The 18,186-nt window shown below is 48.4% G+C and overlaps 1 protein-coding gene across 1 annotated transcript in view; it reads right to left on the bottom strand.

The window, feature by feature from the left end:
• Positions 1–6,336: 6,336 nt before the first annotated feature.
• tmem276b (transmembrane protein 276b) overlaps positions 6,337–18,186 on the bottom strand; it is a 67,287-nt gene continuing 55,437 nt past the window's right edge. The window contains 3 exon segments of the mRNA XM_086007475.1: positions 6,337–7,346; positions 11,018–11,082; positions 11,084–11,151. Coding sequence (XP_085863601.1) covers positions 7,102–7,346; positions 11,018–11,082; positions 11,084–11,151 — 378 coding nt within the window. The 3' untranslated portion in view covers positions 6,337–7,101.

Raw genomic sequence — 18,186 nt, 5'->3', positions numbered from 1 at the left:
AACCCCCAAACCCCCCCCACAGGTATCCCTCAGTCGCTGTTATTGTCTGTAACCCCCCCCCCCCAAACAGGTATCCAGTGCTGTTATTGTCTGTAACCCCCCCCAAACAGGTATCCAGTGCTGTTATTGTCTGTAACCCCCCCAACAGGTAACCGTGCTGTTATTGTCTGTAACCCCCCCAACAAGTATCCAGTGCTGTTCATTGTCTGTAACCCCCCCCCACAGATATCCAGTGCTGTTATTGTCTGTAACCCCCCCCCCAACAAGTTATCCAGTGCTGTTATTGTCTGTAACACCCCCCAACAGGTATCCAGTGCTGTTATTGTCTGTAACCCCCCCAACAAGTATCCAGTGCTGTTATTGTCTGTAACCCCCCCCCACAGATATCCAGTGCTGTTATTGTCTGTACACCCCCCCCCAACAGGTATCCAGTGATGTTATTGTCTGTAACCCCCCCCCCAACAGGTATCCAGTGCTGTTATTGTCTGTAACCCCCCCCAACAGGTATCCAGTGCTGTTATTGTCTGTAAACCCAAACCCCCCCACACAGGTATCCAGTGCTGTTATTGTCTGTAACCCCCCCCCACAGGTATCCAGTGCTGTTATTGTCTGTAACCCCCCCAACAAGTATCCCAGTGCTGTTATTGTCTGTAACCCCCCCCCAACAGGTATCCAGTGCTGTTATTGTCTGTAACCCCCCCCAACAAGTATCCAGTGCTGTTATTGTCTGTAACCCCCCCCCCACAGATATCCAGTGCTGTTATTGTCTGTAACCCCCCCAACAGGTATCCAGTGATGTTATTGTCTGTCCCCACCCCCCAAACAGGTATCCAGTGCTGTTATTGTCTGTAACCCACCCCCCCCAACAGGTATCCAGTGCTGTTATTGTCTGTAAACCCCCAAACCCCCCCACAGGTATCCAGTGCTGTTATTGTCTGTAACCCCCCCCCCAACAGGTATCCAGTGCTGTTATTGTCTGTAACCCCCCCCCCCAAACAGGTATCCAGTGCTGTTATTGTCTGTAACCCCCCCGCCAACAGGTATCCAGTGCTGTTATTGTCTGTAACCCCCCCCAACAGGTACTCCAGTGCTGTTATTGTCTGTAACCCCCCCACAGGTATCCAGTGCTGTTATTGTCTGTAACACCCCCCCAACAGGTATCCCAGTGCTGTTATTGTCTGTAACCCCCCCCCCAACAGGTATCCAGTGCTGTTATTGTCTGTAACCCCCCCCCCCAACAGGTATCCAGTGCTGTTATTGTCTGTAACCCCCCTCAACAAGTATCCAGTGCTGTTTTGTCTGTAAACTGCCCCCCCACAGGTATCCAGTGCTGTTATTGTCTGTAACCCCCCCCCCACAGGTATCCAGTGCTGTTATTGTCTGTAAACTGCCCCCCCACAGGTATCCAGTGCTGTTATTGTCTGTAACCCCCCCCCACAGGTATCCAGTGCTGTTATTGTCTGTAAACCCCCCCCAACAGGTATCCAGTGCTGTTATTGTCTGTAACCCCCCCCCCCACAGGTATCCAGTGCTGTTATTGTCTGTAAACCCCCCCCACAGGTATCAGTGCTGTTATTGTCTGTAAACCCCCCCCCACAGGTATCCAGTGCTGTTATTGTCTGTAACCCCCCCCCCACAGGTATCCAGTGCTGTTATTGTCTGTAACCCCCCCCCCACAGGTATCCAGTGCTGTTATTGTCTGTAAACCCCCCCCCAACAGGTATCCAGTGCTGTTATTGTCTGTAACCCCCCCCCCACAGGTATCCAGTGCTGTTATTGTCTGTAAACCCCCCCCACAGGTATCCAGTGCTGTTATTGTCTGTAAACCCCCCCCCCCCACAGGTATCCAGTGCTGTTATTGTCTGTAACCCCCCCCCACAGGTATCCAGTGCTGTTATTGTCTGTAACCCCCCCCCCACAGGTATCCAGTGCTGTTATTGTCTGTAACCCCCCCCCCAACAGGTATCCAGTGCTGTTATTGTCTGTAACCCCCCCCCCCACAGGTATCCAGTGCTGTTATTGTCTGTAAACCCCCCCCACAGGTATCCAGTGCTGTTATTGTCTGTAAACCCCCCCCCCCACAGGTATCCAGTGCTGTTATTGTCTGTAACCCCCCCCCACAGGTATCCAGTGCTGTTATTGTCTGTAAACTGCCCCCCCACAGGTATCCAGTGCTGTTATTGTCTGTAACCCCCCCCCACAGGTATCCAGTGCTGTTATTGTCTGTAAACCCCCCCCACAGGTATCCAGTGCTGTTATTGTCTGTAACCCCCCCCCCCCACAGGTATCCAGTGCTGTTATTGTCTGTAAAACCCCCCCCCCACAGATATCCAGTGCTGTTATTGTCTGTAAACTGCCCCCCCCACAGGTATCCAGTGCTGTTATTGTCTGTAACCCCCCCCCCACAGGTATCCAGTGCTGTTATTGTCTGTAAACCCCCCCCCCACAGGTATCCAGTGCTGTTATTGTCTGTAACCCCCCCCCACAGGTATCCAGTGCTGTTATTGTCTGTAAACCCCCCCCCACAGATATCCAGTGCTGTTATTGTCTGTAAACTGCCCCCCCCACAGGTATCCAGTGCTGTTATTGTCTGTAAACTGCCCCCCCACAGGTATCCAGTGCTGTTATTGTCTGTAAACTGCCCCCCCACAGGTATCCAGTGCTGTTATTGTCTGTAACCCCCCCCCACAGGTATCCAGTGCTGTTATTGTCTGTAAACTGCCCCCCCACAGGTATCCAGTGCTGTTATTGTCTGTAACCCCCCCCACAGGTATCCAGTGCTGTTATTGTCTGTAAACTGCCCCCCCACAGGTATCCAGTGCTGTATTGTCTGTAAACTGCCCCCCCACAGGTATCCAGTGCTGTTATTGTCTGTAACCCCCCCACAGGTATCCAGTGCTGTTATTGTCTGTAACCCCCCCCCCACAGGTATCCAGTGCTGTTATTGTCTGTAACCCCCCCCCAACAAGTATCCAGTGCTGTTATTGTCTGTAAACCCCCCCCCCAGGTATCCAGTGCTGTTATTGTCTGTAACCCCCCCCCACAGATATCCAGTGCTGTTATTGTCTGTAACCCCCCCCCAACAGGTATCCAGTGCTGTTATTGTCTGTAAACCCCCCCCCCACAGGTATCCAGTGCTGTTATTGTCTGTAAACCCCCCCCAAGTATCCAATGCTGTTACTGTCTCTTTAACCCCCACAGTTGCCCCCTCGGGATCCAGTGCTAGTCCTGGTCGTGTAGGGCTTCCATCGCCCCAGGGCGCTGGCTTGTTCAGAGTGACTGGTTGGGGTATGCTGATCGACTGAGTGATGCTTCACAGTATGTTAGCTGGATTGTATTTAACTTGCACCTGGGGTCACAGAACAGAAAACAGTGGTGGGAACTGCAGCTCCATGTCTGTGCTAATGTCTTTAGACTGAAGTTGTTAACCAGGTGAAGGGGAGGTTCTTTCACCCCTCCCTCACTGCCTGGATCGCAGGGAAGCCCAAAATCAGTTTCAGACTCCTTGCATCCAGCTCCCCCACACCCTTTGAAAGCTCTGTCCACAAGCGACAACTTCAAATAGAATCATTACAATGGGTGTTTGTGGCTTTCATTTTTTTATTATTGACCAACTGAATGTTCAATGTGTATATATTACAATCTCAAACACTCCCTGATAAGATCAATTTATTACATTAAACTTCTCAATCCTTGGCTATAAACAATACATCTAAATGGACATCACAATATTTTACAGTTGTACCATACACGTGTAGCACTGCACTGGAGTTCGATACAGTACACAGACTCGTACATCCCAGACCGGCATGCTTCCTTAAGGAATGATGTGACACAATGAACACAGCACAGTGGGTGAAGGGGTCAGGAAGAGTCGGCAGTGAGCTCTCACTCCGAGATTAAAGCCCCCATATAAGGCAGCAGGAGAGGGGAGTTGGATTAATGGTTGAGAAGGTTGGAGGCGGGGGTAGGTTGAGTTGAAGTTTTTTTGTCTAAGGTGAAGTGAGAGAAGAAGCTCAGAGTTCTTTAGAAGATTTGCGGGGGGGGGGCGAGAGATGATGGGACTGAGCAAACCATGAAATACACGAACTGTGGATGGTGTGGGATCGATGGGCCGAGTGGCCTTTACTTTGTCTGGGCCCCATGTCTAATCTTGTACCAGTGCTCGGTTTGGGGGGGGGGGGGGGGGGGTGGGAATTGGACAAGCTCCGAGAAGTAGTTGACTGGGTGAAATGCTCTCCCCTCTCATTGGGCAGTGGCTCCTGATACAGAGCCCAGCCTGGACTGCGATGGGGTCTTATTGGATCCAGCTCCCAAGACAGAGAAAGATGCTTTGTTGTTTAGTGTTTGCTAAATTGGTTACAACCAGATCAAATCCAGATTAAAAAATCAAATCCTTGCTGTATAGAAGCAGATAAACTGGCCAAATAGCTGGTTTTTAATAGAGAAGCCTGTGGGCTTTAACATGGACCCAATGCAAATTAAATCTGGGAAATAGGCAGTCCCTCAGTGACAGAGCACCCACCCGCCCCTGCTACCACCCTTCCCCCAGTTACCCCGTTACCTGTTCCCACCCCCCCCCCGACACCCCGTTACCCACCCCTCCCCCGACACCCACCCCCTCCCCCCGGCACCCCGTTACCCACCCTCCCCCAGCACCCGTTACCACCCCTCCCCAGACACCCCGATACCCACCCCTCCCCCGACACCCACCCCTCCCCCGACACCCCGATACCCACCCCTCCCCCGACACCCACCCCTCCCCCGACACCCCGTTACCCCACCCCCTCCCCTGACACCCCCCCTCCCCCGACACCCACCCCTCCCCCGGCACCCCGTTACCCACCCTCCCCCAGCACCCGTTACCACCCCTCCCCCAGACACCCCGATACCCACCCCTCCCCCGACACCCACCCCTCCCCCGACACCCCGTTACCCACCCCCTCCCCTGACCCCACCCCCCGACACCCCGTTACCCCACCCTCCCCCCAGCACCCGTTACCACCCCTCCCCAGACACCCCGATACCCCACCCCTCCCCCGACACCCCGTTACCCGATACCACCCCTCCCCCCGGCACCCCGTTACCCGTTACCCACCCCTCCCCCCAACACCCCCCCCCTCCCCGATACCCACCCCTCCCCCGACACCCCGATACCCACACCCCTCCCCCCGACACCCCGATACCCACCCCCTCCCCCGACACAGATGGGCTGGCCCAAACTTCAGCCGATGCTCCCTATCCAGCATCGGCCCTGTGTGATCATATGTGGGAAGTCACACAACACCAGGTTATAGTCCAACAGCTTTATTTGAAATCACAAGCTTTCGGAGCGCTGCTCCTTCGTCAGGTTCACCTGGTGTTGTGCGACTTCCCACATTTGTCCACCCCAGTCCAACACCGGCATCTCCACTGTGATCATGCGCTAGTTTGTCCTGTTGGAGTTTGGTGGTTTGGGAAGGGTCCATTACTGCTGCTGTTGCCTCATTGGTGGGTGAATCTAAAATCAGAGCACTGAGATCGACGGGCCTCCCCTGTCCCCAAGGCCCACTGATACACACCTGTGACCCATTGAGACACAAGCTTGGACAGTGCCGTACAGCCCTCAGTGCCACTATTTATTCAAGTGAACTCGACAGGAGTGGCAGAGCTCCTTCGATTCAGGGCTCACAGGGGCCAGTGTTGTCCAGTACATTAGCCACTAGCCGCATGTGGCTAATTGGGAATCTAAATAGCATTTCTGATTAGTGAATAGAATATGAGTAATAGACACCGTCCTAGGGCCTGTGACCTCAATACTCATATTCCTGAAGCGAATGCATGTGAACTTCAACCTCCCTGTATGTTTTTTGGTAAAATGCTAAGATGAAAAGCTGTGTGCGCGAGTGTTTTTGATTGTTGGGTGCTTTACTGCCTTGGTTACCGAATGGTGGGAGATGTTTGTTAAATAAATATACAGGTGAAGTACATTTACCTGGATTGTGTGAGTGTGTGTAAAGGCGTTTTCTACTAAAACAGTATCAGTGAATTCTCTTGGGCAACACTGGTGATCTGAGAGCTACGATCTTTCTCTGTCACCTTTAGTCTTTTGGCCATTGATACTGCACTAACTGCTCCTCTCCTCACCAGCCCGTAATGCTACAGCCTTACAGGGCATCAATCAATTCAGAGCCACCCCTTGACCTGGAAGTTTTCAGCCCCTGGGGTTCAAAAGGACTCCCCTCCCCTCCCCGGGTTCCTGCACTGTAAGATTCCAGTCACCCAAAACTGGACACTTTGAACTTCTGTGAAGTGACGAGGAGAGAGAGGACAAGATACTGCACAGTAATCTGCAGCTCAAAGGTACTGGTGATTGTTTTATTTGTATCTTTTATCAGTTATATTATAAAATGCATTCCCAACAATAGGCCGTAGCTCCGTGCTTGCACCTGTTTTAAAGATTTAGCCAAAAAGGGAAAAGATTCATTCAATCACATTAAATGCAATTTACAGCAGTGAAATTCTGTACAGTTGAAAAATGTTTGGTATTTATACAGATAAATGCAGACGTGATACACATCCAGTCACAGCCACTTTACAAAACAAGGTCCTCAGCTGACAAACCAGGTGGTTTCAACCTTCCCACTATCCTCACCTCAGCAGCTTCCTCCTGGAATCTGCTGCAGTATAAATTCTGGAGCGGGGGCGGGGGAACATCATTATCTAAACATACAGGTGAGTCGTTGTTTTTTAGTTTCTGGGAGTCGGCTAGGACATTGAAATGGTAGGTAGTATCAAAATTGTACATAATAAATTTGGGAAAAGAGATTTCAATGTATTAATGAAAAAAAAATTTTTTTTTTGCTAGTTTTTAACTTTTTTTTTTTAATCGACTTCAATGTACGAACACTGCATTATCACAAGTCATTCTATTAAATTACATTCAACAAAACTGCTTTGTGTAGACTTGGTTTAAGTGTTTAAACATTTCTCAGCACCCTGCCCAGGGTCTCAATGCCGCTCGTGGTGACTCGGCCACTTCACAGGCTGGCTGACCCGCTCCCTCGGGGCTCCTGATCTTCTCGCTGAGTCCAGGGTTGTTTAGCAGCGCTGTTGCGGGTGTCACATGGTCCCGTTCTCCGCCCGTGGTTTCTGAACGACTGTGTGAGGGGTGCTGAGGGAAGGGGCCAGGGTACAGAGGAAGCCCGCCAACAGGGTGAGTCCCAGTCCGCCCCAGGCGCAGAACATGGACCAGCCGTAGCCGTGACTAATGTCCTCAGGCAGCCCGTACATGTAGCGAGGGAAACGGGAAAGTTCAAAATTAATCCCGGCCACGCAGGTGCAGAGGGAGATAATGCAACAGGTTCCTGGTGGGGAGAGAAAGCAAAGAGAATCGGTATTTCTCATCTACGTGCTGCCCCTCGGCGACACCATCTCAAAACACAACTTCAGCTGATGACACCCGCCTCTACCTCCCCCCGCCGCCTCTACCTCGCCCTCCCCCCCTCTACCTCCCCCCGCCGCCTCTACCTCGCCCTCCCCCCCCTCTACCTCCCCCCGCCGCCTCTACCTCGCCCTCCCCCCCCCTCTACCTCGCCCTCCCCCCCTCTACCTCCCCCCCGCCTCTCCGTCTCCCCCCCCGCCTCTCCCTCTACCCCCCCCGCCTCTCCCTCTGCCCCCCCCGCCTCTCCCTCTGCCCCCCCGCCTCTCCCTCTGCCCCCCCGCCTCTCCCTCTGCCCCCCCCGCCTCTCCCTCTGCCCCCCCCGCCTCTCCCTCTGCCCCCCCGCCTCTCCCTCTGCCCCCCCCGCCTCTCCCTCTGCCCCCCCCGCCTCTCCCTCTACCCCCCCGCCTCTCCCTCTACCCCCCCCGCCTCTCCCTCTACCCCCCCCGCCTCTCACCTCTACCCCCCCCCGCCCTCTCCCCTCTACCCCCCCCCCCGCCTCTACCCCCCCCGCCTCTACCTCTACCCCCCCCCCCCCCGCCTCACCCCTCCACTGTCTCGGATTTGTCACGCTGCTTGTCCGACATCTAATACTGGGATCAGCAGGACATTTCCTCCAACTAAATAGCGGGAAGACCAAAGCCATCGTCTTCAGTCCCTGTTACATACTCCGTTCCCTAACCACCATTTCCATCCCTCTCCCTGCCAACTATCTACGGCTGAGTTTGAAACCTTGGTGTCATATTTGACCCCGAGATGAGCTTCCTATCACGTTTCCATTCCATCACCAAGACTGCCTACTTCCACCTCCGTAACATCAGCATACAGATATCTCCCCAAGAGAGCGACTGAAACACCAGTCAGTGTACAGATAGCCCCCTGAGAGAGAGGGACTGAGAGACACCAGTCAGTGTACAGATATCTCCCTGAGAGAGGGGACTGAGAGACACCAGTCAGTGTACAGATATCTCCCTGAGAGAGAGGGACTGAGAGACACCAGTCAGTGTACAGATACCTCCCTGAGAGAGGGGGACTGAGAGACACCAGTCAGTGTACAGATATCTCCCTGAGAGACAGGGACTGAGACACACCAGTCAGTGTACAGATATCTCCCCGAGGGAGAGGGACTGAGACACACCAGTCGACATAAAAACTGACTGTAAAAGTAGATATGTGAAGAGAAAAAGATTGGTGAAGTCAAGCGTAGGTCCCTTACAGTCAGAATCAGGGGAATTTATAATGGGAAACAAAGAAATGGCAGACCAACTAAATTCATACTTTGGTTCTGTCTTCACAAAGGAGGACACAAATAACCTCCCAGAGATGCCGGGGAACATAGGATCTGATGAAAGGGAGGAACTGAAAGAAATCAGTATTTGTAGGGAAATGGTGTTAGGAAAATTGATGGGACTGAAGGCCGATAAATCCCCAGGGCCTGATAATCTACATCCCAGGGTACTTAAGGAAGTGGCCCTAGAAATAGTAGCTGCATTGCTGGTCATCTTCCAGAACTCGATAGACTCTGGAACAGTACCCATGGATTGGAGGGTAGCTAATGTTACCCCACTATTCAAAAAAGGTGGTAGAGAAAAAGCGGGAATTATAGACCGGTAAGCCTGACATCGGTAGTGGGGAAAATGCTAGAATCTATTATAAAAGATGTAATAGCAGAGCACTTGAAAAGCAGTGACAGGATCGGACAAAGTCAACATGGATTTACAAAAGGTAAATCATGCTTGACTAATCTACTGGACTTTTTTGAGGATGTAACTGGTAAAATAGATAAGGGAGAACCAGTGGATGTGGTGTATTTGGACTTTCAGAAGGCTTTCGATAAGGTCCCACATAAGAGATTAGCGTGCAAAATTAAGGCACATGGGATTGGGGGCAAGGTATTGACTTGGATAGAGAACTGGTTGGCGGACAGAAAGCAAAGAGTTGGAATAAACGGGTCGTTTTCCGAGTGGCAGGCAGTGACTAGTGGGGTACCGCAAGGATCGGTCCTAGGACCCCAGCTGTTCACAATATATATTAATGATCTGGATGAGGGAATTGGATGTAATATCTCCAAATTTGCAGACGACACATAGCTGGGTGGGAGGGTAAGCTGTGAGGAGGATGTCGTGAAACTCCAGTACGATTTGGACAGATTGGGTGATTGGGCAGAAACATGGCAAATGCACTATAATGTGGATAAATGTAAGGTTATTCACTTTGGTGGCAAAAACAGGAAGGCAGATTATTATTTGAATGGCAATAGATTGGGAGAAGGGGAAGTGCAAAGAGACCTGGGTGTTCTTGTGCACCAGTCGCTGAAGCATGCAGGTGCAGCAGGCGGTTAAGAAGGCAAATGGTATGTTGGCCTTCATAGCAAGAGGGTTCAAGTACAAGAACAAGGATGTCTTGCTGCAGTTGTACAGGGCCTTGGTGAGACCACACCTTGAGTATTGTGTGCAGTTTTGGTCGCCTTACCTGAGGAAGGACGTTCTTGCCATGGAAGGAGTGCAGCGAAGATTCACCAGGCTGATACCTGGGATGGCAGGAATGACGTATGAGGAGAGATTGTGTCGATTGGGCTTATACTCACTGGAGTTTAGAAGATTGAGAGGGGATCTCATCGAAACCTATAAAATTCTGTCAGGCCTGGACAGACTAGATGCAGGAAGGATGTTCCCGATGGCCGGGGAGTCCAGAACCAGGGGTCATAGTCTAAGGATAAGGGGTAAGCCATTTAGGACTGAAATGAGGAGGAATTTCTTCACCCAGAGTGGTGAACCTGTGGAATTCTCTGCCACAGAGGGCGGTGGAGGCCAGTTCATTAAATATATTCAAAAAAGAGTTGGATATATTTCTTAAGGCTAAAGGGATCAAGGAATATGGGGAGAAGGCAGGGACAGGGTACTGAATTTGGATGATCAGCCATGATCTCATTGAATGGCGGAGCAGGCTCGAAGGGCCTACTCCTGCTCCTATCTTCTATGTTTCTATGTACAGATATCTCCCCGAGGGAGAGGGACTGAGAGACACCAGTCAGTGTACAGATATCTCCCCGAGGGAGAGGGACTGAGGGACACCAGTCAGTGTACAGATATCTCCCCGAGGGAGAGGGACTGAGAGACACCAGTCAGTGTACAGATATCTCCCCGAGGGAGAGGGACTGAGAGACACCAGTCAGTGTACAGATATCTCCCTGAGAGACAGGGACTGAGGCGCACCAGTCAGTGTACAGATATCTCCCCGAGGGAGAGGGACTGAGAGACACCAGTCAGTGTACAGATATCGCCCTGAGGGGGACTGAGAGACACCAGTCAGTGTACAGATATCTCCCTGAGAGACACCAGTCAGTGTACAGATATCTCCGAGAGAGGGACTGAGAGACTCCAGTCAGTGTACAGATATCTCCGAGAGGGGGACTGAGAGACACCAGTCAGTGTACAGATATCTCCCCGAGGGAAAGGGACTAAGAGACACCAGTCAGTGAACAGATATCTTCCTCAGATTGACAGCGATTGGGTGAAGCAATGAGAACCACTCTCTGTACACCGCGGTAACGGTCTGCACTCGGTGTTTGTAGACAGATGGAATTGATTCTCTCACCTCCCATGAGGAAGAGCAGGCCAGCCACATACTGCATCAGATCATGGTCCTTGCAGCACCCAGCATCCGATGATCCAGCCGAAGAGGATGATGGACACCGCCATTCCGATAAATCCTGCCGTCATCGGGCAGATCTGTGAACAGGAGTCAGCACAGCTTAGTCCAAAGAAGAACAAGACTAAAGGCACCAGTCCAGAAATGAGTATAACAGCACCAGCATTGAGACTGAGTTAGATACAGAGTAAAGCTCCCTCTGCACTGTCCCATCAAACACTCCCAGGACAGGTACAGCATGGGTTAGATACAGAGTAAAGGTCCCTCTACACTGTCCCATCAAACACTCCCAGGGCAGGTACAGCATGGGTTAGATACAGAGTAAAGGTCCCTCTACACTGTCCCATCAAACACTCCCAGGGCAGGTACAGCACAGGTTAGATACAGAGTAAATCTCCCTCTACACTGTCCCATCAAACACTCCCAGGGCAGGTACAGCACGGGTTAGATACAGAGTAAAGCTCCCTCTACACTGTCCCCATCAAACACTCCCAGGGCAGGTACAGCACGGGTTAGATACAGAGTAAATCTCCCTCTACACTGTCCCATCAAACAATCCCAGGGAAGGTACAGCACGGGTTAGATACAGAGTAAAGCTCCCTCTACACTGTCCCATCAAACACTCCCAGGGCAGGTACAGCACGGGTTAGATACAGAGTAAAGCTCCCTCTACACTGTCCCATCAAACAATCCCAGGGAAGGTACAGCACGGGTTAGATACAGAGTAAATCTCCCTCTACACTGTCCCATCAAACACTCCCAGGGCAGGTACAGCAATGGTTATATAAACAGTAAAGCTCCCTCTACACTATTTTACATAGGATATACAGCACAGAAAACGGCCTTCTGACCCAACCAGTCCATGCGTTTATGCTCCACTCGAGCCTCCTCCGGTCTTTCTTCATCTAAATCTATCAGCATAACCCTCTATTCCCTTCTCCCTCACATGCTTATCTGGCCTCCCGTTAAATGATCTATACTATTCACTTCAACCACTCCCTGTGGTAGCGAGTTCCACATTCGCACCACTCCCTGGGTAAAGAAGTTCCTTCTGAATTCCCTATTGGATTTCTTGGTGACTATCTTAGATTGATGGCCTCTATAGTTATGCTCTTCCCCACAAGTGGAAACATTCTCTCTGTATCCACTCTATCAAAACCTTTCATAATTTTAAAGACCTCCATTAGGTCACCCCTCAGCCTTCTTTTTTCAAGAGAAATGAGACCCAGCCTGTTCACCCTTTCCTGGTGGGTATACCTTTGCATTTCTGGGATCATCCTTGTAAATCTTTTTTGCATCCTGTCCAGTGCCTCTATATCCTTTTTATATGGCGACCAGAATTGTACGCAGTACTCTAAGTGTGGTCTAACCAAGGTTCGATACAGGTTTAGCATAACTTCCCTACATTTCAATTCTATCCCTCTAGAAATAAATCCTAGTGTTTGTTTTTTTTTTTTTATGGCCTTATTAACCTGTGTCGCTACTCTTAGTGATTTGTGTATTTGTATTCCAAAATCCCTTTGCTTCTCTACTCCATTTAGATTCTTATTTTCAAAGTAACGTGACCTTATTTTTCTTACCAAAATGTAATACCTCACATTTAACGGTGTTGAAATTCATTTGCCAGTTATATGCCCATTCTGCAAGTTTATTAATGTCCTCCTGTAACCTGTTGCAGTCCTCCTCAGTATTGACTATCCCCCGTGCCCACCCCACCCCACCCCCGCAATTTGTGTCATCTGCAAATTTAGAAATTGTGTTTTTGATTCCAAAGTCTAAATCGTTAATATAAATTGTGAACAACAGTGGTCCCAGCACTGATCCTTGTGGAACACCACTACCCACCTTCTGCCACTGTGAATAGCTACCCTTTACCCCTACTCCCTGCTTTCTGTCTTGAAGCCAGCTAGTTATCCATTCTGCTACTTGTCCCCTGACTCCGCATTCTCTGACATTCATCAGTCTATTATGTGGTACCTTATCAAAGTTATTTGGAAATCTAGATATATTACATCTACTACATTATCCTTGTCTCTCAGTTACCTCTTCACAGAATTCAATGAGGTTGGTCGAGTAAGACTTTCCTTTTTGAAATCCATGCTATTTATTATTATATTTTTGGTATCTAGATGTTCTATTTTCTCCTTTAGTAGGGATTCCATTATTTTTCCGATCGCTGATGTTAAGCTGACTGGTCTATCGTTCCCTGAACATGTTCTATCTCCCTACTTAAATATAAGTATTACGTTAGCTATCTGCCAGTCCTCTGGCACTACACCTTTTTCTAATGAATTAAATATGTGTAGTAATGCCTCTGCTATCTCTTCCCTAGATTCTTTTAAAATGCGCAGATGTAATCCGTCCGGACCAGGGGTTTTATCCTCTTTGAAACAGATTAGTTTATTTAATATTTCTCCTCTTTTTATTTTAAATGCGGTTATATCATTTCCAATCTCATCTTCCGATGTCATGTCCACCTGATCCGTTGCCCTGGTAAAAACAGAAGCAAAGTAATTATTTAATATTTCTGCCATTTTGCTATTGCTGCCTGTGAATTTATCCTGACCATCCCTTAGAGGCCCTACTCCCATCCCGACTTTAATTTTTTTATTTATGTGCCTGTAGAATATTTTACTATTTTGTTTTATGTTACTTGATCATTTAATTTCATACTTCCTCTTTGCCTTCCTAATTGTTTTTTTCCTTCTCTCCTAATCTCTTCGTATTCTCTCTTGTCATGCTCTCCCCTGCTGTCTATGTACTTAGTGTTTGCCTCTTTCCTTACCCTCAATTGTTCCCTTATGTCTTTATTCATCCATGGTGTCTCATTCGTGTTTAGCATGTTCTTGTTTTTTAGTGGAATATATTTTTCCTGGACTCTATTGAACACTGTTTTAAATGTTTCCCATTGCTGTTCTACATCATTGTTTGCCAATATTGTTGCCCATTTTATTCTCACAAGTTCTATTCTCAGCCCCTCAAAATTGGCTTTTCTCCAATCTATTACCCTGGTCCTCGTCGTACTTATGTCCTTCTCAATTATTATCTTAAAGTGTATTATATTATGATCACTATTGCCTAGATGTTCCTCTACTTTTACTTCTCTTATCTGCTCTGGTTCATTCCCCATTACTAGATCCAGTAGCGCATCCTTCCTTGTTGGGCTTCTTACATGTTGGTTTAGAAAGGAGTCCTGTACACATTGCAGGAATTCCATTCCCTTATCCCCTTTACATACCTCATCTGGCTAATCTCCCTTCCAATACTAGGTGGTCTGTAGACTACCCCTATTAGCGTGATTGATCCTTTATTATCTTTTATCTCTATCCACATGGATTCTATTTTTGTCTTACTGATAGCTTGAATGGTTACAGCACAGAAGGAGGCCATTCAGCTCGTCGAGCCCGTGCTGGCTCTCTGCAAGAGCACCTCAGCTAGTCCCACTACCCCGCCCTTTCCCCGTAGCCCTGCATTTTTTTTTCTTTCAGGTACTTATCTAACTCCCTTTTGAAAGCATTGATTGAATCTGCCTCCACCACCCTTTCAGGCAGTGCATTCCTGATACCACTCGCTGCGTAAAAAAGTTTTTCCTCATGTTGCCTTTGGTTCTTTTGCCAATCACCTTAAATCTGTGTCCTCTGGTTCTCGACCCTTCTGCCAATGGGAACAGTTTCTCTCTATCGACTCTGTCCAGACCCTTCATGATTTTGAACATCTCTATCAAATCTCCTCTCAACCTTCTCTGCTCTAAGGAGAACAACCCCAGCTTCTCCACATAACTGAAGTCCCTCATTCCTGAAATAATTCTCGTAAATCTTTTCTGCACCCTCTCTAAGACCTTCACATCCTTCCTAAAGTGCGGTGCCCAGAATTGGATACAATACTCCAGTTGAGGCCGAACACTGCAGGTTCATCATCATTTCCACACTTCTGTACTCTATACCTCTATTCATGAAGCCCAGGATCCCGTATGCTTTTTTAGCTGCTTTCTCAACCTGCCCTGCCACCTTCAACGATTTGTGCACATATACCCCCAGGTCTCTCTGGTCATGCACCCACTTTAAGATTGTACCCTTTAGTTTATATCGCCTCTCCTCATTTTCTACCAAAATGTATCACTTCGTATTTTTCTGCATTAAATTTCATCTGCCACGTGTCCGCCCATTCCACCAGTCTGTCTAGCCTCTTGAAGTCTCACTATCTTCCTCACTGTTCACTATACTTACAAGTTTTGTGTCATCTGCAAATTTTGAAATTGTGCCCTGTACACCCACGTCCAAGTCATTAATATATATCAGGAAAAGCAGTGGTCCTAGAACCAACCCCTGGAGAACACCACAGTATACCTTCCTCCAGTCCAAAAAACAACTGTTCACCACTACTCTCTGTTTCTTGTCACTTAGCCAATTCCGTATCCATGCTGCCACTGTCCTTTTTATTCCATGGGCTTCAACTTTGCTGGCAAGCCTATTATGTGGCACTTTATCAAACGCCTTTTGGAAATCCATGTACATCACATCAACTGCATTGCGCTCATCAACCCTCTCTGTTACCTCATTAAAAAACTCAATCAAGTTGGTTTAACACGATTTGCCTTTAACAAATCCATGCTGGCTTTCTTTAATTAATCCACACTTGTCCAAGTGACTGCTAATTTTGTCCCCGATTATTGTTTCTAAAAGCTTCCCCACTACTGAGGTTAAACTGACTGGTCTGTAGTTGCTGGGTTTATCTTTACACCCTTTTTTGAATAAGAGTGTAACATTTGCAATTCTCCAGTCCTCTGGCACCACCCCCGTTTCTAAGGAGGATTGGAAGATTATGGCCAGTACCTTCGTGATTTCTTCCTCAACTTCCCTCAGCATTCTAGGATGCATCCCATCCGGTCCTGGTGATTTATCTACTTTAAGTATAGCCAACCTTTCTAGTAGCTCGTCTTTATCAATTTTTATCACATCCAGTATCTCCACTGCCTCCTCTTTCACTATGTCTATGGCAGCATCTTCTTCTGTGGTGTAGACAGATGCAAAGTACTCATTTAGTGCCTCAAACATGCCCTCTGCCTCCATGTGTAGGTCTCCTTTTTGGTCCCAATCGGCCCCACCCCTCCTCTTACTACCCTTTTACTATTTATATGCGTATAGAAGAATTTTGGATTACCTTTTATGTTACCTGCCATTCTATTCTCATACCCCCTCTTTGCCCCTCTTATTTTCTTTTTCACTTCTCCTCTGAACTTTCTATATTCAACCTGATTCTCAGATGTATTCTCGACCTGACATCTGTCATACTCACTCTTTTTCTGCTTCATCTTACTCTGTACCTCTTTCGTCATTCAGGAAGTTCTGACTTTAGTTGCCCTACCTTTACCCCCTAGTGGGAATGCACCTTGACTATACCCGAACTAATTCCTCTTTAAAGGCATCCCATTGTTCCACTACAGTTTTGCCTGTCAAATGGATTTCAATGTAAGCAAATGTGAGGTTATCCACTTTGGACCTGTAATGTATTATCACGTGGTTTAGTATGAGCATGCTCAGTTCACTCTGGCCGAGTAAACAAGCACCAACATATTACATTTTTGGCGACGAGGATGGGATCCCAAAGTCATTTTTAGGGATCATGGAAGGACACAGTGTTCAAACTTCGAGTGGACAAGTTTAAAGTGAATTTGTGACACCTATACTGAATTTTTTGCGATGTTTTACTGTAAATGCTGATGTAGAATTGCCTGTGCTTCGCCTTCGCGTGTATGTATACACAGCAACAGCGGCGCTGATTCTCACTGGTACACAGGTAGCGTGCTGAGTCACTGTTCAACAGGATCGGGACAATCATGGATGCGCCTACGGGATTCATCAGAAGCCTCGGCATGTATGGCCGAGCTCGTGAACCATTCAGTTCTTACATTGAGTGGATTGTTTTTTTTTTTTTTTTTTAAGGCCAGTAACAGCACGGTGGCATAGTGGTTAGCACTGTTGCCTCACAGCGCCAGGGACCCGGGTTCGAATCCGGCCTCGGGTGACTGTCTGTGTGGAGTTTGCACATTCTCCCCGTGTTTGCGTGGGTTTCCTCCGGGTGCTCCGGTTTCCTCCCACAGTCCAAAGATGTGCAGGTTAGGTTGATTGGCTATGATAAATTGACCCTTAGTGTTAGGGGGATTAAATATGTGGGGTTACGGGGATAGGGTGGGATATGTGTTGGTGTAGGGGTTACGGGGATCGGGTGGGATATGTGTCGGTGCAGGCTCGATGGGCCGAAATGGCCTCTATCTGCACTGTGGGGTTTCTGTGATTTCTGTGATCTGTGAACATTATTGAGACCAAAGGTGCAGATGAAAATGTTCAACCTCAAAATAAAGTAATTCGTGAACGTAAAAAAGCTATTTTTCTAACGGAGATCGGGCCAGATGTCTATGGAACATTGACAAACCTACTTGCGCCAGGGAAAGTGAAGGATGCGTCGTTTGAAGACAGTGTCGAGAAACTCAGGGACCATTCCAACCCAAAGCCATTAGAAATAGCAGAGAGCTAGAAGTTTGGTACCAGAAACAAAAAACAAAGTGAAACCATCAGTGAGGACATTGGAGCTCTGAAGAACCTGTCTTTGAATTGTAACTTCGGTACATTGTTGGATCGTGTGTTGTGAGATAAGTTTGTGTGTGGACTGGTAGATGAGCGCTCACAGTCCAAGTTACTGAACACTCCGAACCTAACGTTTCACATAGCAGGCAAAATTGTCCTATCTATGGAGATGGCGTCTAAAAATGCCAGGGAGCTCGGTCCAACTCAAGTGACTAGTGCAGCTGAGGGCTACAGTCATAAAGCCACCGCTGAACCTAGAGCTGTGTCAAAAGCATGTCGGTGAGAGCAGTTCAGTGAATTGTTATCGCTGCGATGGAAATCACTCACCACAGACCTGCCAATACAGAAATGTGAAGTGTTTTCACTGCCAGAATTAAGGCCATATTTCAACAGCTTGCAGAGCTAGATCGAAAGCAGGAAGAACCATTCTAGTGGCAATGCAAAGCAGCGACAACAAAAGGGAGGAGGTCACAATATTGAAGTGAACACATCTGATGTTGAAGAACTAGGCAACTACAGTATCTATGCCAC

Source organism: Somniosus microcephalus, chromosome 15 (assembly GCF_052327205.1).
Source record: "Somniosus microcephalus isolate GS21.2 chromosome 15, FLI_Smic_1.0, whole genome shotgun sequence".
In the NCBI taxonomy this organism is placed as follows: Eukaryota; Metazoa; Chordata; class Chondrichthyes; order Squaliformes; family Somniosidae; genus Somniosus; species Somniosus microcephalus.
The sequence above is the reverse complement of the archived record's forward strand: the minus strand, read 5'-3'. Positions and strand labels throughout refer to the sequence as shown.